General features: G+C 38.4%; 1 protein-coding gene across 2 annotated transcripts; it reads left to right on the top strand.

Annotated features, from left to right (window-relative positions):
* Positions 1–786: 786 nt before the first annotated feature.
* NUP42 (nucleoporin 42) lies at positions 787–16,961 on the top strand. Of its 2 annotated transcripts, XM_007170316.3 has the most exons (7): positions 787–1,001; positions 3,891–4,119; positions 5,500–5,594; positions 11,449–11,525; positions 12,279–12,365; positions 15,345–15,429; positions 16,078–16,961. In XM_007170316.3, exons 1-7 carry the CDS (start codon positions 890–892, stop codon positions 16,653–16,655), a joined length of 1,263 nt encoding a protein of 420 aa, XP_007170378.1. In that variant the 5' UTR covers positions 787–889; the 3' UTR covers positions 16,656–16,961. The 2 variants fall into 2 exon arrangements, with proteins under 2 accessions (XP_007170378.1, XP_057405684.1); XM_057549701.1 differs by lacking the exons at positions 787–1,001; positions 3,891–4,119 and adding an exon at positions 4,137–4,201.
* The last annotated feature ends 5,226 nt before the right edge of the window (positions 16,962–22,187 follow it).

Genomic DNA, 22,187 nt, shown 5'->3' on the forward strand with positions numbered 1-22,187 from the left:
GTAAAATCTAAATGAAACAGTTTTGATAGTCTCAAAGCAAAGCAGAGCGGTGTAAAGAGGCATCAACATCACATCTGGAGTGAGAAGTGGGTGTAGGGTCATGTTCCCTTGGAAACCACAAAGTTAAGAGAATAAGTAATGTTCTTTTCAGGAACCCCTTGTCTGCAGCTCTGCACCTGATTAGAAATAGAAGCTGCTTCTCTGTGTCAAAGTGTCTTAGATCCTCCAGGCAAGAGTGGAATGTTTCATTCTTACTGATAACGTTTCAAATAGCAACGTTTACATGGACTTTAAAGAACAAGGTTTCTCCGTGTAAGAATGTAGTACTCATCCAAAGACGCGGGTTGTTATGATACTTTTTAGTTGCAGTTTGTCCTTAAAAGAAACTGTTTCCTGTAAACGTTACAACTGGCTTTATCTTATACTGTTACCCATCCTGATGAATGGCTGGGCAGATTTTTACTTTCTCAGCAGTTACAAATGAAAAATACGACTCGGTCTCTCAAACCACAGCTAATCCTCCTCTCAGGGCCTTGCTGAAGTTATGGGTTTGCCTGACGAACTTTCTTTCCTCTCATTTTGGACCTCAAGCCTCCCCTGATGAACGAGACCCTACACCACAGTCTTCAGCACCTTTCTTCACATAACCTTTCAATCATCCTGCCTTCCCAGGCCACGCTCAGTGCGTGGGGGGCGGTCCCACTCTTCTCAAATCCTATTGGGTAAAATCCACGCCTCTCTTCGCATTGGGGGCGGGACAAGAGAGAAAGGGCCTTTCCCAGGCGCGAGAAGATGACGTCACAGTAGCGGACCCGCGACCTCCGGTTGTTTTGGGCTCTGCTAGCTGAGGGTGTGGATTGAAAACAGTTCCGTCCGCGATGCCGTCGCCATGACCATTTGTCAGTTCTTCCTTCAAGGCCGGTGTCGCTTCGGAGATCGGTGCTGGAACGAACATCCCGGCGCCGGGGGTTTGGGCGAAGGACGGCAGCAGCAGCTCTCAGGTGACGTTCTCCTCCATCCTTCGCCCCTAGCCGAGCTGAGGAAGGCCTGGCGTGGGGCCGGGCCGGCGAGGAACAGCCGTCCCTCGTGGGCCCAGCCGCTGGGCACAGCGCCGTGGCGCACCAGTCAGGTGACGCGGACGTGCCCGCCTCGTCCCCTCGCCCGCCCCGCCCATCCCGCCCACCGGCTTTTTTATTCATTTATTAGGAACTCGGTTGGCTTTTGTTGAGCGGTTGGAGGCGTGGGCTTGGTCCTGGTTACTAATGAAAAACAGTTAATTTTTAAGTCGGAATACGTGTCAGAACTTACCTTGTGGGGCTTCCCTGGTGGCGCAGTGGTTGAGAGTCTGCCTGCCAATGCAGGGGACACGGGTTCGGGCCCTGGTCTGGGAGGATCCCACATGCCACGGAGTGGCTGGGCCCGTGAGCCACAACGGCTGAGTCTGCGCATCTGGAGCCCGTGCTCCGCAGCGAGAGAGGCCGCGATAGTGAGAGGCCCGCGCACCGCGATGAAGAGTGGCCCCCGCTTGCCACAACTAGAGAAAGCCCTTGCACAGAAACGAAGGCCCAACACAGCCATAAAAATAAATTAATTAATTAATTAATTTAAAATCCTCTGCCTATAAAAAAAAAATTGCTGCAATGAACATGTATTAAAAAGAAAAAAAAAGAACTTACCTTGTCTTGGGCGGCAGTGGTTCGCAGAATTGGCATAGGTCGACCCAGACGCCTCCTTTCTTTACTGCTTTACTATCCTTCTGGGTACTTGTTTTTTCCCCTTGATGCCTTGAATATAATTTTTTCTAAACTTTTTTCTAGGGAGAGGCTAGCGACTGGGGTCAAAGTCAGGATTCTTAACTTTGGGGAACTCCTTTGAAGATCTAATAAAAGCTACAGAGCCATTAACCTCAGATAAATGCACATGCTCATAAAATTTGGGGTAAAATCGAGAGTGGGATGCTCAGTTAAGAACTCTGGGCTATGAGAGAAGGGGGTGCATGACTACGTTGACCTGCTTCCTGGCCTAAGTCATTGTCAAAGCCTTTGGAATATTACACTAAACCAATTGTGGATGATGCAAAAGGATTGACTGTCTTCGAGGAGAGGAGGGGTCCGAAATGAAACCATAGTACAATGCAAGGTTTTAGAGGTTAGATGAATAGTTAGGTTTTCTTAGGACTGAAACTTAGTCCTTAAAGGTACCACAAGATGCTGACCACCTCTCCGTTCTCTTTCCTCCTTTAGAGCTATTCATCTGACCCTTAAACCTTGTGTTACATTGTGGTTTCACGTCTGATTCCTCTTCTTGGAGACAGTCTTTTTGTATCACCCACAATTGGTCTAGTGAAATATTCCAAACCAAAAATTAAGACTCAGGATCTGATAAATGTGCGAGTATTTCCAGGAACAACAAAACGTAATATTTGACATTCTGTTGAGACTCACTCTAAATGTAGTAATTAGAGAATAAATGGTGAATGGATACATGTTAATGGATTTTAAAAGTGGAGATAAAACTAGTCAAGTAAACAGTGTATTTAATGCCCAGAAACAAATAAATGCTTATGGAATTAGTAAGTATGAAGACCAAAAGCTGTATACAAAAGATGGAGTGAATTTCTTCAGTTGTGTCATCCCCGCAAAGGATTTGAAACTCTAAGAAAATAAAATATCATTAACCCATACTTGAGGGATCTGGTCTAGCAATCTGCCCCCTTTCCTCTTAGGTTTTGTTAAGCAGTTTTAGAATTGGGAGGTGAATTTTCATAAAGGAGTGTATCTCCCATCACTCCAGTTTTTTTTTTTTTTAATTAATTAATGAATTTATTTATTTATTTTTGGCTGTGTTGGGTCTTCGTTTCTGTGCGAGGGCTTTCTCTAGTTGCGGCGAGCGGGGGCCACTCGTCATCGCGGTGCGCGGGCCTCTCACTGTCGCGGTCTCTCTTGTTGCGGAGCACAAGCTCCAGATGCGCAGGCTCAGTAGTTGTGGCGCACAGGCCTAGTTGCTCCGCGGCATGTGGGATCTTCCCAGACCAGGGCTCGAACCCGTGTCCCCTGCATCGGCAGGCAGATTCTCAACCACTGCGCCACCAGGGAAGCCCCACTCCAGTTTTTAATATACATATTTAATGGCATATCTCCTAATTCAGTCAAAAACAAGGTGAATTATCTTGACCCCAACTAAGAAGTGATGAATAAATGAGACAGTAGAAGTGAAAAAATTTTGTAAAATATAGAGACAGAGAGGAGGAAAATGTTGGCTTATTTTGATAGTTATAGAATACTAGAAATCTGCTCATAATGGAGGAACTCAGTGCACTTTATTCATATGTAAATTACCTCTATAATCTCCTTATGGAAGGTAGGTGGGTAGGTGTTGTTTTCTCAGAGAGAATACTGAGTCAAATAGACTTACCCATCTATTCAAGGACAGAAGATAGAATCTAATCTTTTATATTCAATACACTTCTCAATACATTGTCTGTTTTTCAGATTTTACTACTATATAGGGGAGCAAAGAATGATACAGACACATCTTTTTATCATGAAGGAGCTTACGATTTAAGATACATGCCTTCTATCCACTCCATTATCGAACAGTTGTTTACCTAATAAACTTACATCAGCTGAATTTAGTAATATATCGTTATTTTTCTGTGTATTTACAGTCTTCTCAATCTTGTTAACTTAGACCATTATGTGATTTGTGGATACTACACTTAACTATATAAATTGAAAATGAAGAGTTTTGTAATTTAAAATGAGTGGAAATGTAGTGCTTGTTGAATCTTTACATAATGTCTGCACATAATAAGACAAACTACAATGAAATTTTAAGAGATTTTAAAAATGAGTTGCTAGTAAAGTTGTTTATTTTGTTGTTTATTTCAGGTAGTAACAGACGAGGATGGAATACCACCAGCCAGAGATATTCCAGTGTTATCCAGCCATCCAGTTTCTCCAAATCCACACCATGGGGGGGCAGCAGAGATCAAGAAAAGCCATCTTTTGCTTCTTTTGATTCTGGAGCGTCAGCTAGCAGGAACAGTGGGTTTGGATTGTCTCAGAACCCATTTGCTTCACCTAACTCTGATGGGCAGAAAGATGAAAAGAAACTTCTGTAAGTGAAAGCCTTCAGAAAAATTCCTGCCCATTTGCTTATTTTTTTCAAAAATACCTACAGTACTTTCCTTAAAAAAGAGGTAATGTTATTATTACTTATTAAATTATTAAAAAATCAGAATAAGCAAAAAGCAGAAAAAACATCCATGATCAGAGATAACTACTATTTTGCAGGTATCATACTAGACTTTATTTCACTTAAAAATGTCATTCTTCTTTATCAATACAGTGAGTTCTTGGGGATAATTATGCTTTTTCCACTTTTCTATTGATAACACTGTCCTGTGAATATCTTTCTAATGTAGTCCTGCTTATATTAAATTATGAGTTCTTTACAAAGTATGAGGTGATTTAAAGCAACTTGTGATCTTGGAGGTCACTTATAGCATCTTGTATTCTTCTTTCTAAAACTTTTACTTCAGTAAGCCCATGCAAACATTTCATTTGATTTCCTTCACTATTGTGGAGTAGATTTCTTATCATTTATTGAGAACATTCGTAGTAGAATTTATGATTGGTGCCGAAACAGTGCCTGGCTGTGTATAACTGTTCCGTCAGCCCCCAGCAACTAGGACAGAACTTAAATATACTCATTAGTCTTTTACATCCCATAACTAAATTAGACTAGTTGTAAACATTTTGAACCATGTACCATATATAATTAATTAAAATAAATAAATAAAGTAAAAAAACAAATAAAAAAAGAAAAAAGAAACCCTCCTTCCTATATTTGATGTTGTCATAAAAATCCTAAATTTTATTATTATTTTATTATCAGTTATTCTTATTTGATTAATTTTGCTCTTCTGGATAAAGGGAAAATGTTTAATTTAGACCCAGATATATCCATGACTTTGCCAACAAGTTAACCATGGACATGGGTCTGTTCCCTTTTTGCAAAATGTGAGAATTAGACAAAATGATCTCTGAAGTCCTAACCACTTAAATATTTTATGGTTCTTTATTACTGACTGGTTCTTTCTTTCCCAGTTAAATGATCATTGATGTTAATGATAATGAACAAAGAAAGATTAAACTTAGTATTGTGTATTTTATTATATTTCAGTTCTTTAAGATATGTATGGTACGATAGTTGAGTTCTCAGTAAATGTATCAGTTAATGGTTCATTCATAATTCATAATTCATAATTTTGGAAAACCAAAATTATGAACTTCTTTGATATTATAATATTTATAATCATGAAATATAGCTCATATTTCTATAAGCTTCTGCTTTAAAGAATACTCCTCAGAAAATATAACGGAAAAATCTAAAATTATATATTTACTACAATTAAAATTTCCATGATTGAAAATTATAAATGATAAATTTTAACAATCAGAAGAAAAAGATCTTTTGCCCTTTTTATTCTTTCAGGGAAGGAATTGTAAAAGATATGGAGGTTTGGGAATCATCAGGGCAGTGGATGTTTTCTGTTTATTCACCAGTGAAAAAGAAACCTAATATTTCAGGTAACTAGAAATTATGTGTTTTTAAATTGTGTTTTACAACTATTATTTTCTAAAACTAAGACTATGTCAAATAAAGAAATCGACCACAAACTTAGCTACAGTTAGGAGAGTTTGGACATTGTTTAAAGTATCCGAGTATTCTAGCAGAACTTCATAATTCAGAGATTGAGGTTGGAAGATATAGTTCAAGATATATAGATCCCTTGGGAAAAATAGTAGAATCAGGACCCACCACATTTCCAATTCTGTAAGCCCAAGAAGAGGCTCTGCTTCCTTGGTTTCCTGTAGATACAACTTCAGAACCCTTTAGCTGCCTGCAGTGAATAGAAGAGTCCCGTTATGCCAAGGCTTTGGCTGCCTGATTCTGTTCTTTCTCCCCTATCTTTTTTTCTAAGGATAGTTATTTTTCATAAAGCACGTTGAGATCTATTCTGGGGGTAATATTTGAAGGGAAGGAGCTTTAGCTGGGCTACAGAGATAGCATTTCTTTAGAATACTCCTTTCCTTCCCATTTTCTTTTGCCCATAGCCCTTTTTGGGCTGAAAGCTAGACAACCACAGATTTTTTTGTTTTGTTTTGTTTTGGTTTTTTGACATCTTTATTGGAGTATAATTGCTTTACAATGGTATGTTAGTTTCTGCTGTATAACAAAGTGAATCAGCTATATGCATACATATATCCCCATATCCCCTCCCTCTTGCATTAGACCACCACAGTTTTCTAAGCCTACTCTGGGTGGTCCTGGGCCCTATTAAGTTGAACAGCAAGTGCCTAGAAGATGAGAGCCCTTTCAGTCTCTCAGAACTCTGGGATTTCTGTCTGTCTCTGCTCTATCTGCTCATTCTCTGTGAGCATTTGTGTCACACCACTCCTTAGTCGTTTATTTACTTAATCATTCAACAAATACTTATTGAATTTCTTTTGTGCCAGGCCTCATTCTAGGTGCTAGGGATATAGCAATGAGTAAGATAGATAGGATCCATCCCTTATGAAGTTTATTTTCTTGAGGGATGGAGGCAATAAGTAATACAAATAAATAAGATAATTTTAGATAGTCATTTTTCTGTAAAGAAAATAAGTGTGGGCTTCCCTGGTGGCGCAGTGGTTGAGAGTCTGCCTGCCAATGCAGGGGACACGGGTTCAAGCCCTGGTCTGGGAAGGTCCCATATGCCGCGGAGCAACTAGGCCCGTGAGCCACAACGACTGAGCCTGCGCGTCTGGAGCCTGTGCTCCTCAACAAGAGAGGCCGCGATAGTGAGAGGCCCACGCACCGCGATGAAGAGTGGCCCCCGCCGGCCACAACTAGAGAAAGCCCTCGCACAGAAACGAAGACCCAACACAGCCATAAATTAATTAATTAATTAATTTAAAAAAAAATGATCAACAATCTTCTTGAATTTGCAACTTGAAATCTTTGACACCTTCAAAGGATTCTTCTCTACAAGCAAAATATTTAAAAAAAAAAAAAAGAAAACGAAAATAAGTGTTAAGCCTTTTTTAAAAAGTTCAGAATTGAACTTAATGCCTAACGCCCTAGAGCAGTGGTTCTCAGTGTGAAATGTAGATCCATAAGCAGGGTTGTAAGATAAAATATGGGACATCCAGTTAAATTTAAATTTCAGATAAACAATATTTTTAGTATATGAATATCCCATGTAGTATTTAGAACATACTTATACTTTTTTTTTTTTTTTTTTGGCTGTGCCGTGCAGCTTGTGGGATCTTAGCTCCCCGACCAGGGATTGAACCTGGGCCCACAGCAGTGAAAGCACCAAGTCCTAACCACTGGACCACCAGGGAATTCCCGGGACATACTTATACTTTTAAAGTATTTGTTGTTTGTCAAATATTCAAATTTAACTGGGCATCCTCTTTTTTTTTGGCTAAATCTGGCAACCCTATTGCTAAAATGCTTTTAGGGGCTGTACAAGTTTCGAAATATTTTCATAATAATACTAAGACATTAATTGCCATTTTCACTGTGTTGACATTTGCACTGTTGGTACAAAAGCTTTGATGAGGCACAGGCAACAAACTGTACTAGTAGATTATAAGTCAATAAAAAAAAATTTTAACGCCATTTTCACTTAAGAATGTCCTTGATGAAGAGGTAAAAATTATTAATTTTATTAAATATTGACCCTTAAGTGTACACCTTTTAGATATTCTATGTGACAAAATGGGACGCACACACAAAGTAACATTAACAAATTTTTTGATATTGTAAGATGACATGTGCCAACATTTGGAGGTTCTGGATAACTCACTGAACCAATATTTTCCAGATGACCAATGTGTTGATGTTACAAAATTATGCATGTTTGAAAAATCCTTTCGAAGTGCAAGATAAAACAATTAATAGTTTTGGTTTATTAATATGATTTCATTAATATGATTTGAGTCCACATTATAGCTAACCTTTAAGAAACTACTGTCTGTCAAGTTTTGGTATAGTATCAAGAAGGATATCCACAATTATCTGAAAAGGCCATTAAAGTCATCCTTTTCCAGCTACACATCTGTGTGAGAACAGTTTTTCTTCATATACTTGAACCAGGCAATATACTGAAACAGGTTGAAGCAGATTGAACAGCAGAAGCAGATATAATAATCCAACAGTCTTCTATGAAGCCATACATTAAAGAGATTTACAAACATAAGACAATGCCACTTGTATCACTAAATTTTTATTTTTTGTTTTGGAAAATAGTTTTTTCATTTATGTTGATATATTTGTTTCTTATTTTTAAGTGAATTAATATTTTCTACATTTTTTCAGTTCTCATTTCAAATATGGTAAATATTGATTTATGTAACCCATGTAAGCAAAAGGTCTGGCATCCTTATTTACTTTTAAGAATGTAAATGGGTCCTGAAACCAGAAAGTTGGAGAATCACTGTCTGTAGGCATCCGTTATAATGAATTAATTTTTCCTGTGCAGCTAGAATGATACTACGTTTGTACCACCCTTGAAAGAATTGAGGAAATAGTCACTCAAATCATTTTCTGTCTTCATGGTTCAGATGAGTAACAGATGGAAGGAGGAGAAAGTATCCAGAGGGATGGTGTTTCTTCACAGAGAGTGGTTATCTATTCTTAGGAAGCAGTATTGGAGCTGAGTCCTGAATGAAGAGAAGATGTCACTTACGGGAAGATTTGGGGGAAAATGTTCCTGACAGTACAATAGCTAGTGCAGAGGCCCTTGTGGAAACAAGGTTGGCATGTATTTAGTCTAGCAAGGCCTGAATTGCCAGAGGAGAGTAAATAAGAGAAAGAGTAATATGACATAAGGCCAGAGAGAGGCAGCCAGGGGCCAGATTATGTTGGGCCAAATTGCACTAGGAAGCCAGAAAGAGCTTTGAGCAGGAGGAGGGATATGATCTGATTAGAAAAAGCTCACTTAGGGACTTCCCTGGTGGCACAGTGGTTAAGAATCCACCTGCCAACGCAGGGGACATGCGTTCAAGCCCTGGTCCGGGAAGATCCCACATGCCGCGGAGCAACTAAGCCCGTGCGCCACAACTACTGAGCCAGCACTCTAGAGCCCGCGAGCCACAACTGCTGAGCCCGCGTGCCACAGCTAACGAAGCCCGTGCTCCGCAACAATAAAAGCCACCGCACTGAGAAGCCTGCGCACCGCAGCGAAGAGTAACCCCTGCTCACCGCAACTTGAGAAAGCCCGCGCACAAGCAGCAAAGACTCAATGCAGCCAAAAATAAATAATTAAAATAAATAAATTAATTAATTTTTTAAAAGCTCACTTAGACTGTTGTATGAAAAGAAATGGTCTGTTGGGGGGCAAAATAGCGGCAGGGCAGTGAGTTCGGAGACAACTGCTGATGACTGAGAGTTACTAGCAGTGGAGACGGAATAGGTCAAATTCGTGTTCTGTTTTGGAGCTAGAACTGGCAAGAGGCTTATTAATTAGATATGGGGAAAGAGAGAAATGCAAAGTGATTCTAGGTTTTGTGGCCTGAGCAGTTAATAAAGGTGGTAAAGACAAGTTGTTAGAGAGCCTCCAGGATTCTGATTTGAATGTTTAGTCTTTTCTTTATTCTGAGGTAAGGGTCTTTGGAGTTAATGGTGTCTGGTTATAAGTAATTCTCTGTAGAAAAATATCCTGAACTTTTTTTCCCTTTCTTAAAAAGTTTTCCTAATTATGAAAGTTACAGCTGTTGCCATAGAAAACTTGGAAAATACAGAAATATGTGAATAAAGATCAACTGATCTCAGAGATAACAACTGTAACATTTTAGTGTATTTCTTTCAAAACATGCACACAGGGCTTCCCTGGTGGCGCAGTGGTTGAGAATCTGCCTGCCAATGCAGGGGACACGGGTTCGAGCCCTGGTCTGGGAAGATCCCACATGCCACGGAGCAACTGGGCCCGTGAGCCACAGTTACTGAGCCTGCGCGTCTGGAGCCTGTGCTCCGCAACAAGAGAGGCCGCGATGGTGAGAGGCCCGCGCACCGCGATGAAGAGTGGTCCCCACTTGCCACAACTAGAGAAAGCCCTCGCACAGCAACGAAGACCCAACACAGTGATAAATAAATAAATAAATAAAAGACCGTGAATTTCAAAAAAAAAAAAAAAAATTAAAAAAAAAAAAAACATGCACACACATATTTCTTATTTATATGTATAATTAGGAATCATAACCTAGTGTTGTATTCTGCTTTGTTTTCAGTGTCTCTATTACTAAAAATACTAGAATGAACATCTTTTTATGTAGCACCCTTTGTTTATACATTTAATTATTTCCTGAGGTTAAATCCTAGAAATTCTAAGATCAAAAGGTATGAGCATTTTTAAGGCATTCGACATTTATTGACAATTTTCCTCCCAGAAAAGTTTTACCTTTTTGATTTCCATAATGGCAACTTAGGAGAATGTCCATTTCACCACATCCTTAATAACAGTTATTCATTATTAATTTTTGTCAGTCTGATAAATAAAGCATTGTAGCTCTATTTAAGTTGTATTTTTAAATTGAACTTCTTTTGTGTGTGTGTGTGAACGTTTTAGTTTCATTTATTTACTGGCTATTTGAATTGTTTTGTGAATTGCCCGTTCATTATCTTTACCCATACTAACTTATTTTTCTTACTAATTTGTAATAGCTATTTATACATTGATGTTAGCTCTTCTCCTGTCATATATGTTGCAATTATGGTTTTCCCAGTTTACCGTTTGCCTTTCAATTCTGCTATTGTAGTTTCTGACTTACAGAATATTTTTTTTAGAAGTATGAATGTATATGTAGTCAACTCTTTCTTGTTTCTTTTGTTTATTATTCCTTCCACTCCATTTATCTTTAGAAAATTTTTCCCCTTCAAAGATCAAATAACCAGGGCTTCCCTGGTGGCACAGTGGTTGAGAATCTGCCTGCCAATGCAGGGGACACGGGTTCGAGCCCTGGTCTGGGAAGATCCCACATGCCGCGGAGCAACTGGGCCCGTGAGCCACAACTACTGAGCCTGCGTGTCTGGAGCCTGTGCTCCGCAACAAGAGAGGCCGCGATAGTGAGAGGCCCGCGCACCGCGATGAAGAGTGGCCCCCGCTCGCCGCAACTAGAGAAAGCCCTCGCACAGAAACGAAGACCCAACACAGCCAAAAAAACTAACTAAATAAATAAATAAATAAATTTATTTTAAAAAAGATCAAATAACCAACTATATTTTATTCTAATTTTATACTTTATTAAATAGAGTATAGGCTTTGAATTTTTTCCTTATGATTATGAAATTTTTCTGATGATCAAGATTAGCATATTTTCCTGTCTAGCACCTCTTATTTTACTATACTATCAAAAGTATTGGTATTTAAAGATTCCAATTGATTCCTCACTTCAGGTTTTACAGATATTTCACCAGAGGAGTTGAGACTTGAATACCATAACTTCTTAACAAGCAATAACTTACAGAGTTATGTAAGTTTGTTTCCTATTCATCTACCTAACAGATTAGCTGTTAATTATTGTCTTCTCTGTAGTGGCTTGCTTGTGTGTTGGCAAAGTGGATGAGGTCTATAATTTTTTTTCAGAACAAGGCTATTTTTATATTCTAAATTAAAATTTAGAATTTCTTTGAAATTGGTTGGTTATCTAAAATGGTGATAATATACTTTGACTGTAGTAACTAGGAATGTCATTCTTTTTATTACGGGTTATCCAGCAATCAGTCCCAGAAATCATACCTTTCATCATTTGGCAAACATCTATGGAGCATCTCTTAGGTGCAGACACCACAATGAATGCTAGAAAAACAAACTTAAATAAAATGCAGTGTTGTATATGGATTAACATTCTCATATATCAGATATCAAAAAATTGAAAAGCTGGGCTTGAATAAGTTCAGTGCCTAAAGGAAATGACATAAATCCTGTATTTTTCTATTGTCTACAGTCAATATCATGTGTTTCACCTAGTACACATATTTGTCTCTGTACTGCCAGGTACTTGTGATTTTAACTAGGTGATACAAGGAGTTGGAGAACAGGGAAAGGGGTCTACAGCTGGAGTATCTTTGGCAAGTAGGGGTAGGTCAATGCAAATTTTACAAGTTATGGGCCGTAAAAATGTTTTATAAATTTATTGTGACTTTGGAAATACAGAAATGAAGTTGTTGGAGAGATTATCTTAAACACTCAATATTGACTCATTATTTTTCTGTCTTCTCTCCAGCTACATTCTATCCAACAGTTAATAAATCAGTGGAGGAACAGGGTAAATGAACTGAAAAGTCTAAATACCTCAACTACAATAGCTTTGGTGAGTATTGGAGAATTTTCTACAGGGAGATGTCTTATCTATTGCTTTTTTGCAGAATTTCACTTTGGATTTGGAAAGCAAAGCTAAAATTCTCTGTCAAGAATTGTGATACACACATTCTCAAGAACTATATTATCATTTAGAGGCACGGTCCTGGAATTGTTTTCTCTCTGTTCCTTCGTCAGAAAAGCACAGATAATTATGCTTTTCTAAAACTATTTTTAGGATAAGGTTTTTAACTTTGGTGGTACTAGTTTTAAAAATTGGAAAATATTACATAAATTCAAGTATTCCAGGTTATCAGCATTTAAAAAGAAATTGCTTTGAAAAATATGAATGCATATTTAGACTAATGTATACTTTTGTGACTGAAGGACCATATGTTCCTTGTCTTATACAGAAATGCCTTTAGGAGATATATGCCCACTTGTCCCCAAAGATACATGATCCTACTGCAGCATATTCATTATCTCTGTCAATTAAGTTTATTTTGCTACCCCCATAAGAAGTTCTTAAGAATATTATTTTTAAATAAGATATTTACATTTAGAATTTGATATTTCCAGTCTCCTAGGTGGTTTTTCTTTGTACTTTCTGAAGAAGGCTATGAGAGTTGTAGCTGCCTAAAGTTAGTGAATGACTGTTTGAAAGTCCCGACACCCTACTCCTTTCTTTTTTTAAAAAAATTTATTTATTTATTTATTTATTTTTGGTTGTGTTGGGTCTTCGTTGCTGTGCGTGGGCTTTCTCTAGTTGTGGCGAGAGGGGGCTACTCTTCGTTGCAGTGCGCGGATGTCTCATCGCGGTGACTTCTCTTGTTGTGGAGCACGGGCTCTAGGCACGTGGGCTTTAGTAGTTGTGGCGTGCGGGCTCAGTAGTTGTGGCTCACGGGCTCTAGAGCGCAGGCTCAGTAGTTGTGGCACACAGGCTTAGTTGCTCCACGGCATGTGGGATCTTCCCAAACCAGCGCTCAAACCCGTGTTCCCTGCATTGGCAGGCAGATTCTCAGCCACTGCGCCACCAGAGAAGTCCCCCTACTCTTTTCTTAAATATGTGCTTCTAAATGACTAGACTTTTTTTTTGGCATTGCATTTTATTTTTGTTTAATTAATTTTTATTGGAGTATAGTTGCTTTACAATGTTGTGTTAGTTTCTACTGTACAGCAAAATGAATCAACTGTACATATACATATATTCCCTCTTTTTTGGATTTCCTTACTGTTTAGGTCACCACAGTGCATTAAGTAGAGTTTTCTGTGCTATACAGTATGTTCTCATTAGTTGTCTATTTTATGCACAGTATCAATAGTGTATATGTGTCAACCCCAATGCCCCAATTCCTCACACCCTCCCAAATGACTAGACTCTTGTGCAAGCTAATTTCTTCTACCTTTCGGTTGTTGTAATGCCATTTGAATTCAGTAGGACTCCTCGGAAGTATTTTTTCTCTAGATGAGAGGTGGCCCACCATCACCATTGCTGATGTAGAAGGGATAACTGAGTCCAGAGAACTACAGAGCTTCCTTCAAGGTTGGAAGTTCCATGTTCTTTGCCACCTTCCTAGGGGCCCTTCTGTAGGTGAGAATCTTGGACAGCCTACCTACAACTGGCTTACCATGTGTCAATTCTTTATGCCAAGTGATTGGTTTTTTTAAAAATATTTATTTATTTATTTTATTTTTGGCTGTGTTGGGTCTTAGTTGCGGTTAGCGGGATCTTCATCGCGGCATGCGGGGTCCTCCGCTGCGGCACCCAGGCTCCTCATTGCGCAGGCTCCTCATTGCAGAGTGCGGGCTTCTCTCTAGTTGTGGCCCGCGTGCTCAGTAGCTGTGGTGTGCGGAGTTAGCTGCCTCGCGTCATGTGGGATCTTAGTTCCCCAACCAGGGATCAAGCCCACGTCCCCTGCATTGGAAGGCAATTCTTAACCACTGGACCACTAGGGAAGTCCCTGCCAAGTGGTTTATTCTTTATTCTTTTAATCTATTATATGGATATAATTTGTTTATCACATACCTGTTAATGACTGAGGGAGAGAAGCTAGATGAAAAAAAGAAAAAGTACATACTATATGATTCCATTTATATGACACTCTAGAAAAGACAAACCTCATCTCTACTAATAGAAAGTAGGTGAATGGTTCCCTGGGGCCAGAGGTTGGGAGAGTGTTGACTGGAAGGGGACACAAGGGAACTTTTATGGGTGATGGAAATATTCTAAATCTTGATTGTAGTGGTGGTTATAAGTTTGTCAAAACTCATCAAAATATAGATAGATTGTTTTAATGGATGCATTTTATTTTATGTAAACTGTACCTCAGTAAAGTTGATTTTTTTTTTAAAGAAAAAATGCCAATAGGGTTTTAAAATGAGAGAAATCTTATATGCTTAGGTTGATGAGGAAAGGCTTCTTAGAGTTAAGGATTAAGTGAAAAGTTCCTTGAAAAGGAGATTAAGATTTCAGTAAGCAGAGATGAAAGACATTTCTAGAGCAGAAAATAGCAAGAGCATAAAATATTTTCAGGGAATAGGAAATGTTTAATAGATTTTAGTGGTAAGCTTTTAATAATGTAATTGCAAATTAACTTCAGTTCAAGCATTTGAGTAAGTAGACTGGGTAGCCTCTAAAGGTCCTTTACCTAATCTCTAGGTTTTTTGGTAAATGCAGATCAACCAGTAGAAACTAAAATCTAGAATTAAAAAGTATTTTCCTGATTTTAATATGTGTTCATTGAAGAAATTTAGAAAGTGTTTTAAAAGCATAAGTAAAATTAAAATCATTCATAATTCATCAGCCAGACAATTACTTCGAACTCATTGAGGTTGGCCCATTTTTTTCTATGAACATTCACTTGTAGGCATTTTTCTATGTTAAACAAAATGAAGACGTTTTTAAGTGCACATTTTAAAAATTGAATTTGGCTATAAAGTGTATAGAAAAGGTACTTGAGAATTATTCACTTGCTTACCTTTTTTTTAATAGCTCTCTGATATAAAGGGTGGAGTAAATCAAGCAGCACCTACGTTTGGATTTGGCAGTAGGCCATCAGTAACATTTGGGTCACCAGGTAAGTGACAAAGTAATGAAGGACTCCACTGATTCAGAAAAATAGGATTTTATAGGTTTCAAATATAAAGCCTGAAGTTTTGTTTAGTGCCATTTTAAGTCACCCTTGCCACCTTCTACCACCTTCCATAATAGAACTTCAAAGAATTTGGCTCATCAAGCATTTGCGAAATAGGGTTAAGAATGGGCATGTTCTTTGAAAGAAGAACATGGCTCAGGCTTTAGAAGTATATTTTAGGAATGGTTTTTCAAGACTTCCATAGGAATACACAGTTAAGGTAGCAGCACCTTTGAGGACTTCATTGTCCCTGTACATAACAGCATAGTATTGTCCTCAAATGACAGCTCCGATGAGATGAGGGGACAGGTGAAGTGAAGGCTCACTCCCTAATCCCTGAGGTTTCTCAAGAGCTGCCTCCTTGAGTGTAAATTATGGTGCAAATGAGATCAATGTAGCAGAAAGACAGGACAACAGGGTATAGTGGGTTTGTCCTAGCTTCTCATTTTCACTTTTCTCTTCTTCCTTCCAATAAGTTAATTATCATCTAAATATGGCAGAAATAAGAAAAAAAAAGGGCAGGTGGGGAATAGTAATATAGCTACATTTTCTGACTAATAGATTCTTTTTTTCTTTTTCTGGTTTTTGTAGGTTTTCCAGTGAATAACAACAGCAGCATTAATGCTCAGAATTTTAGTTTTAAACCAAGCTCTGGATTTGCTACTGCCCCTTCTGGAAACCCTTCTGTGTTTGGGAATACTCCAGCATTTGGAGCTGTACCCTCCGCCAATTCTGCCATCACTGCTTCTACTCCAGCTTTTGGACTTGGGAAACCCCAAATCACATCTGCTGCTTCATTTTCATTTAAAAGCCCTGCAGCTTCTGGTTTTGGATCATCCGGGTTTTCAGCATTTCCAGCTCCTATGGCAGTAGGCCCTGTTGGAGCTCCAGAGACCCCAGCCTTTGGAAGCGGCAGTTCTTCGGCTCGTTTTGGTAGTCTAGGCTCACAGTCTCACACTGCTTTTTCCAAGTCATCCAGTGGCACCTTTGGAAACAGCAGCATATCCACTTCTCTCTCATTCTCAAATGGCAGCACCACAACAGATAATGTATTATTCACACCCAAAGATCAACTAACAGCAGAAGAACTGGAACAATTTCAATCCAAGAAATTTACTCTGGGAAAAATTCCATTAAAGCCACCTCCTGTGGAACTTCTAAATATTTAAACGAGTAATTTTAAATACAGAAAAGAACAGCTTTTAAAATTGTTTTGAGTGGTTCATATGAAAGGACAGATATATATATATATGCACATACATATATATTATATATATATACATATATATAAGAAGTATAAACTTTCAATAATAGGAGTTTTTAAATTTAGCATTTTCTTCTTGAGCATAACTATTTAAGTAAAACATAACAAAAACAGCAGCGGATTTTTTTTTTTTTTTTTTGCTGTAATTATGAATGGAACTGAAAAAACTGTCAGGGTGCACTGAATAAAGTACTTTTCTTATTCTACATCACTTTACTCTCTTACCATTTAAAATTTTACCTTTAAACTTTTTTTTTTTAAAGGAAGGAGATAATTTCTAGAACCAGCAGAGAAAAAATGCTTAAATGTTTAGCCTACTTACCAAATAAACATCAGTAGCATGACTTTCCTTCATGTTAAAGAAGATTCTCTTAAAGAGAGAAATAACAATTTTTTTTTTAAAGAAATCCACGTTCTTTTATTTATTTATTTATTTATTTATTTATTTATGACTGTGTTGAGTCTTTGTTTCTGTGCGAGGGCTTTCTCTAGTTGCGGCAAGTGGGGACCACTCTTCATCGCGGTGCGCGGGCCTCTCACCATCGCGGCCTCTCTTGTTGCGGAGCACAGGCTCCAGACGCGCAGGCTCAGTAATTGTGGCTCACGGGCCCAGTTGCTCCGTGGCATGTGGGATCTTCCCAGACCAGGGTTCGAACCCGTGTCCCCTGCATTGGCAGGCAGATTCTCAACCACTGCGCCACCAGGGAAGCCCAATTTTTTTTTTTTAACATGAGTATTTTTCCTTTTTTTTTTTAAATTAATTAATTTATTTATTTATTTTTGGCTGTGTTGGGTCTTAGTTTCTGTGCGAGGGCTTTTTCTAGTTGCGGCAAGCAGGGGCCACTCTTCATCGCAGTGCACAGGCCTCTCACTATTCGTGGCCTCTCCTGTTGCGGAGCACGGGCTCCAGATGCGCAGGCTCAGCAGTTGTGGCTCACAGGCCTAGTTGCTCCGCGGCATGTGGGATCCTCCCAGACCAGGGCTCGAACCTGTGTCCCCTGCATTAGCAGGCAGACTCTCAACCACTGCGCCACCAGGGAAGCCTGAGAAATAACAATTTTTAAAGGGTGAAAAATTTTTAGGACCTAAGAAGCATTTTCCCCTCATATTTTTTCCTCCTCAATTCTGGCTCTTTCATGGACCATTTGAGTTTTCTTCAACAATTTTGGGCTAATTTTTATCTTGGCCTAATTTTTATGTAATTCTATTTTTTCCTCACATTATCCCATCAAGTGGATGGATTGTAAGAGGACTAGAAATTATGATCTCGTGGGAATAAATAGTATACATATATCCTTTGTAGTTGCATAAAACATTTCTGGAAGAATATGTAAGAAACTTGCTAACAGTGATTACCTCTGGGAAAAGAATTGGTGTCTGGGTTAGGAGAAATACTTACTTTATATACCATTTTGAACTGTTCGAATATTTTACCATGTACATGCATTACTTTGTTTTTTTAATTAAAAGAAAATCAGGAAAATTAAAAAAGGATTAGGAAGCTTTTTTCAACTAAAAACAGCAACATTATTGGCAAGTTTAATGATACTTATGATCAAGCTAGTTTTTCTAGCTGCATTTTTGAAAAGCATTTTTTTATATAAATTTATTTACTTTTTTTTTTTTTTTTTTGGCTGTGTTGGGTCTTCGTTGCGGTGCGCGGGCTTCTCATTGCCGTGGCTTCTCGTTGCAGAGCACGGGATCTAGGCGTGCAAGCTTCAGTAGTTGTGGCACGGGGGCTCAGTAGTTGTGGCGCAGGGGCTCAGTAGTTGTGGCTTGTGGGCTCTAGAGCTCAGGCTCAGTAGTTGTGGTGCATGGGCTCAGTTGCTCCGCGGCATGCGGGATCCTCCCAGGCCAGGGCTCGAACCTGTGTCCCTTGCATTGGCAGGCAGATTCTTAACCACTGTGCCACCAGGGAAACCTGAAAAGCATTTTTTTAAAACTAACAAATAACTCTTTTTTCAAGATGCATCTTCTCTAGACTTTTTTTTAAGTAACAGAGAAAGGACTTTATAACTGGAAAAAAGTTTTTGAACAAATCTAGGCTGCTTTCTTCCATCTCCATTTACATTATTAAGGTATGCTCTTATTCCTTTATGGTATATTTCTTAAAACACTTTTTTATAAAATATGTTTATTATAATAAATTTGGAAATTTCCAACAAGGAAATTAAAATTATCAGTAATCTTCTCCCTGCTTCCCCCAAATAGTTTATGTAGAGCGGTGAGGATTCACCAGCTGTTTCTAGAGTGTCTATTAGAATTCTCAGACATGTTTGAATCTCCCTGTGTCCTCAGATTGAGGGAGTAATATCTTGTATATCTTATATATGGTTGATCCAAATACCCAGAGACCTGTCATGAGTTGAAGCATATGTGTCAGAGTTCTGTGTTCCTTTCTCAAGCCTCAAAAATTACACAGCTAGCACTGCGAGAACAGTTTCCTAACACAGATCTGGCATTGAAGTCATTTTTTTAAGTGAAAATAAAAACTATTAAAAGATACGCACTCCACGTGATTTTAGCATATATGCAAAGGGTTTAATCCTCAGGGGATCCAGATTCTCAGTTACACCTTTTGAAGAACTGTATGACTCAAACTAACAGTTTTGGAACCCCAGCATTTAGAATAAAATCTACTCAAGGGGGTGTATGTTTGAAACCATCCTTGGTGTAGAGGTGATAAATAGACTGTAAGTTCCTGCTTTGGTCGTAAGCTCTAAAGACTTTCCAATGTTTTTTTCAACTTACAGTTGACTCCTAGAGTTGTCCTACCCTGATGGAATGAACCCTGTGCTACCGTTAGGTTGGTTACAGGCCTACCAGGCTCCCTTGGGTCCCAATTGAACTTCCCCATGTCCTGGAAGCTCTGAGGATGCAGATGAAGGGCCCAGTGTTTCTAAATCTGCCTGACTATAAGGATCACCTGGGGTACTGATTAAATAATATATCCATTGGGCGAGGCCTGGGAATGTGTTTTTTTTACCAAGTGACCCATGAGATCCTTCAGGCAAGTTTGGGAAACTAGTCTATCCAACTACATTTAGGCTACTTAGTAATAATGCAATTTGGGAGTTGTAATTGTTGGAAGTCTATTTTCTGTGCTCTCACACACACACACAAAAATGAGATCCAAAGTTGTCAAATAGCACTTGTCAAAAAGTACAAATAGGTGCTATGAGTTCCTTAAAAGTGTGAGAAACTAAAGCAAAGAAGTCCACAAAGTAGAAGTCAGCAGTATGCATGCATACTGGTATCAGGAGGCCAGGAACTCCTAGACAGGCCCTAAGGGGCAGCAGGGCTTCAGAAAATCGGAAACAGGTAACACTGAGGTGGTGGTGGCCAGGCATAAAGGTAGATTGAGTTTCAAGACCCTAAGAGAGAGTGGAAGGGAAAAGGCAACCACAAGGCACAAGAGCAAGTGCCACCATCTGGATTTATTCAGTGAGGCAAGAAGCGATTCTAGCAGAGCTGGTCAAACTGAAAGTATACCCAAAATAAGCACACACAGCCTCCCTTCACAGCTTCTACAACAGCTGTCCCTTTTACCTAGGACTTAGAGCAAGGGACAGAATTGTATATAAGGTTTTATTACAAGTAAACTGATTTAACTAGGTTGATTATCTGATCACAGATTAGAAGGGGAGAAGTGTAACAGCTGAGAGCTGACTAGAAGGGGAGAGAGAAGCTGATATTAAAACTATTTAAAAGGCATAACATAATTTAGCTACATAGTATTGTTCATAAGAGTAAAATAGTTCAATCCAGTGTCCAACAACAGGAAATTGGTTAATGTGGTAGGTTCACATATTGGAATACCAAACAGCCTTTCTAAATGACCTAGAAGAATAGGGAATAAACTTGGAAAGTTTCCACTCTGTAGTCAATGGGCAAAACCTGTTATAAAACAGCATGTACAATGTGGTCCAATTTTGGGGGAAAGTGTATATTCATGGGAGGGAAAAGCCTAAAATTAAAAATAGCTCAGATTTGTTTGGTTTTTTTATTGTGGTTAAAAAAAAAAACATAACATTAAATTTACCATCTTAAACATTTTTAAGTCCAGCGGCATTAAGTTACATTCACATTGTTGTACAACAGATCTCTGGAACTATTTCATCTTGCCAAACTGAAACTGTATACCCACTAAACATTAATTCTCCCTCCCTCCTTTCTCCAGTACTTGGCAATCACATTTCTACTTTCAGTTTCTATGATTTGACTATTTTAGATACCTCATATGAGTAGAATCATATAGTAATTGTCCTTTTGTGCTGGCTTATTTCACTTAGCATAACGTCCTTGAGGCTCATCCTTGTAGAATGTGATCGAATTTTCTTCTTTTCTTTAAGTTTGCATAATATTCCATTGTATGTATTGTATGAACCACAATTCGACTATCCATTCAGCTGTTAATGGAATTTGGGTTGCTTCTACCTCTTGGCTACTGTAAATAATGTTTTAATGAACATCTCTTAAAGATCCTGCTTTGAATTCTTTTGGATATATACCCAGAAATGGGTTTGCTGGATCATATGGCAGCTCTGTGTTTAGTTTTTTGAGAAACGTTTACACTGCCCTTCATAGGAGCTACTCCTAATAGGTGTGAGGTGATGCCTCGTGATTTTGATTTGCATTTCTCTTATGATTAGTGCTGTTGAGTATCTTTTCATATGCTTGTTGGCCATTTGTATATCTTCTTTGGAGCACTATCTATATATTGAACTCCTTCGCCCATTTTTTAATAGGGTTATTTGTTTTCTTATTGAGTTTTAGAAATTCCCTATGTATTCTGAATGTTAACCCTTTATCATATATATGATTTGCAAATATTTTCACCCATTCCATAGATTGCCTTTTCACTCTGTGGATTGTTTCCTTTGACACACATAAGTTTTGAAGTTTGATATAGTCCCATTTGTCTATTTTTGCTTCTATTGTCTGTGTTTTTGGTATCACATTCAAGAAATCATTGCCAAATCCAATGTCCTGAAGCTTTTTCTCCTATGTTTTCCTCTAGTAGTTTTATACTTTTAGGTCTTACATTTAGGTCTTTAACCTATTTTAATTTTGGTCCATGGTATAAGGTAAGTGTCCAACTTCATTCTTTTGCATGTAAATATACAGGTTTCCTAGTACCATTTGTTGAAAAGACTATCTTTCCCTATTTTGTAGTTTTGACATCTTTGCCAAAAATTATTTGGCTACATAGGCAAGGGTTTATTTCTAGGCTCTAGTCTCTGTTTCATTGGTCTGTATATCTGCCTTTATGCCAGTACCAGACTGTCTCAATTGGTGTTGCAGTGTAGCTGGTTTTGGAATAAGAAAATGTGAGGCCTCCAACTTTGATCTTTTTCAAGATTATTTTGGCTATTCAGGGTACCTTGAAATTTTGTATGAGTTTTAGGATTTTTTTTTTTCTACTTCTGCAAAAAAA

This window comes from Balaenoptera acutorostrata, chromosome 7, assembly GCF_949987535.1.
Source record: "Balaenoptera acutorostrata chromosome 7, mBalAcu1.1, whole genome shotgun sequence".
NCBI lineage: Eukaryota > Metazoa > Chordata > Mammalia > Artiodactyla > Balaenopteridae > Balaenoptera > Balaenoptera acutorostrata.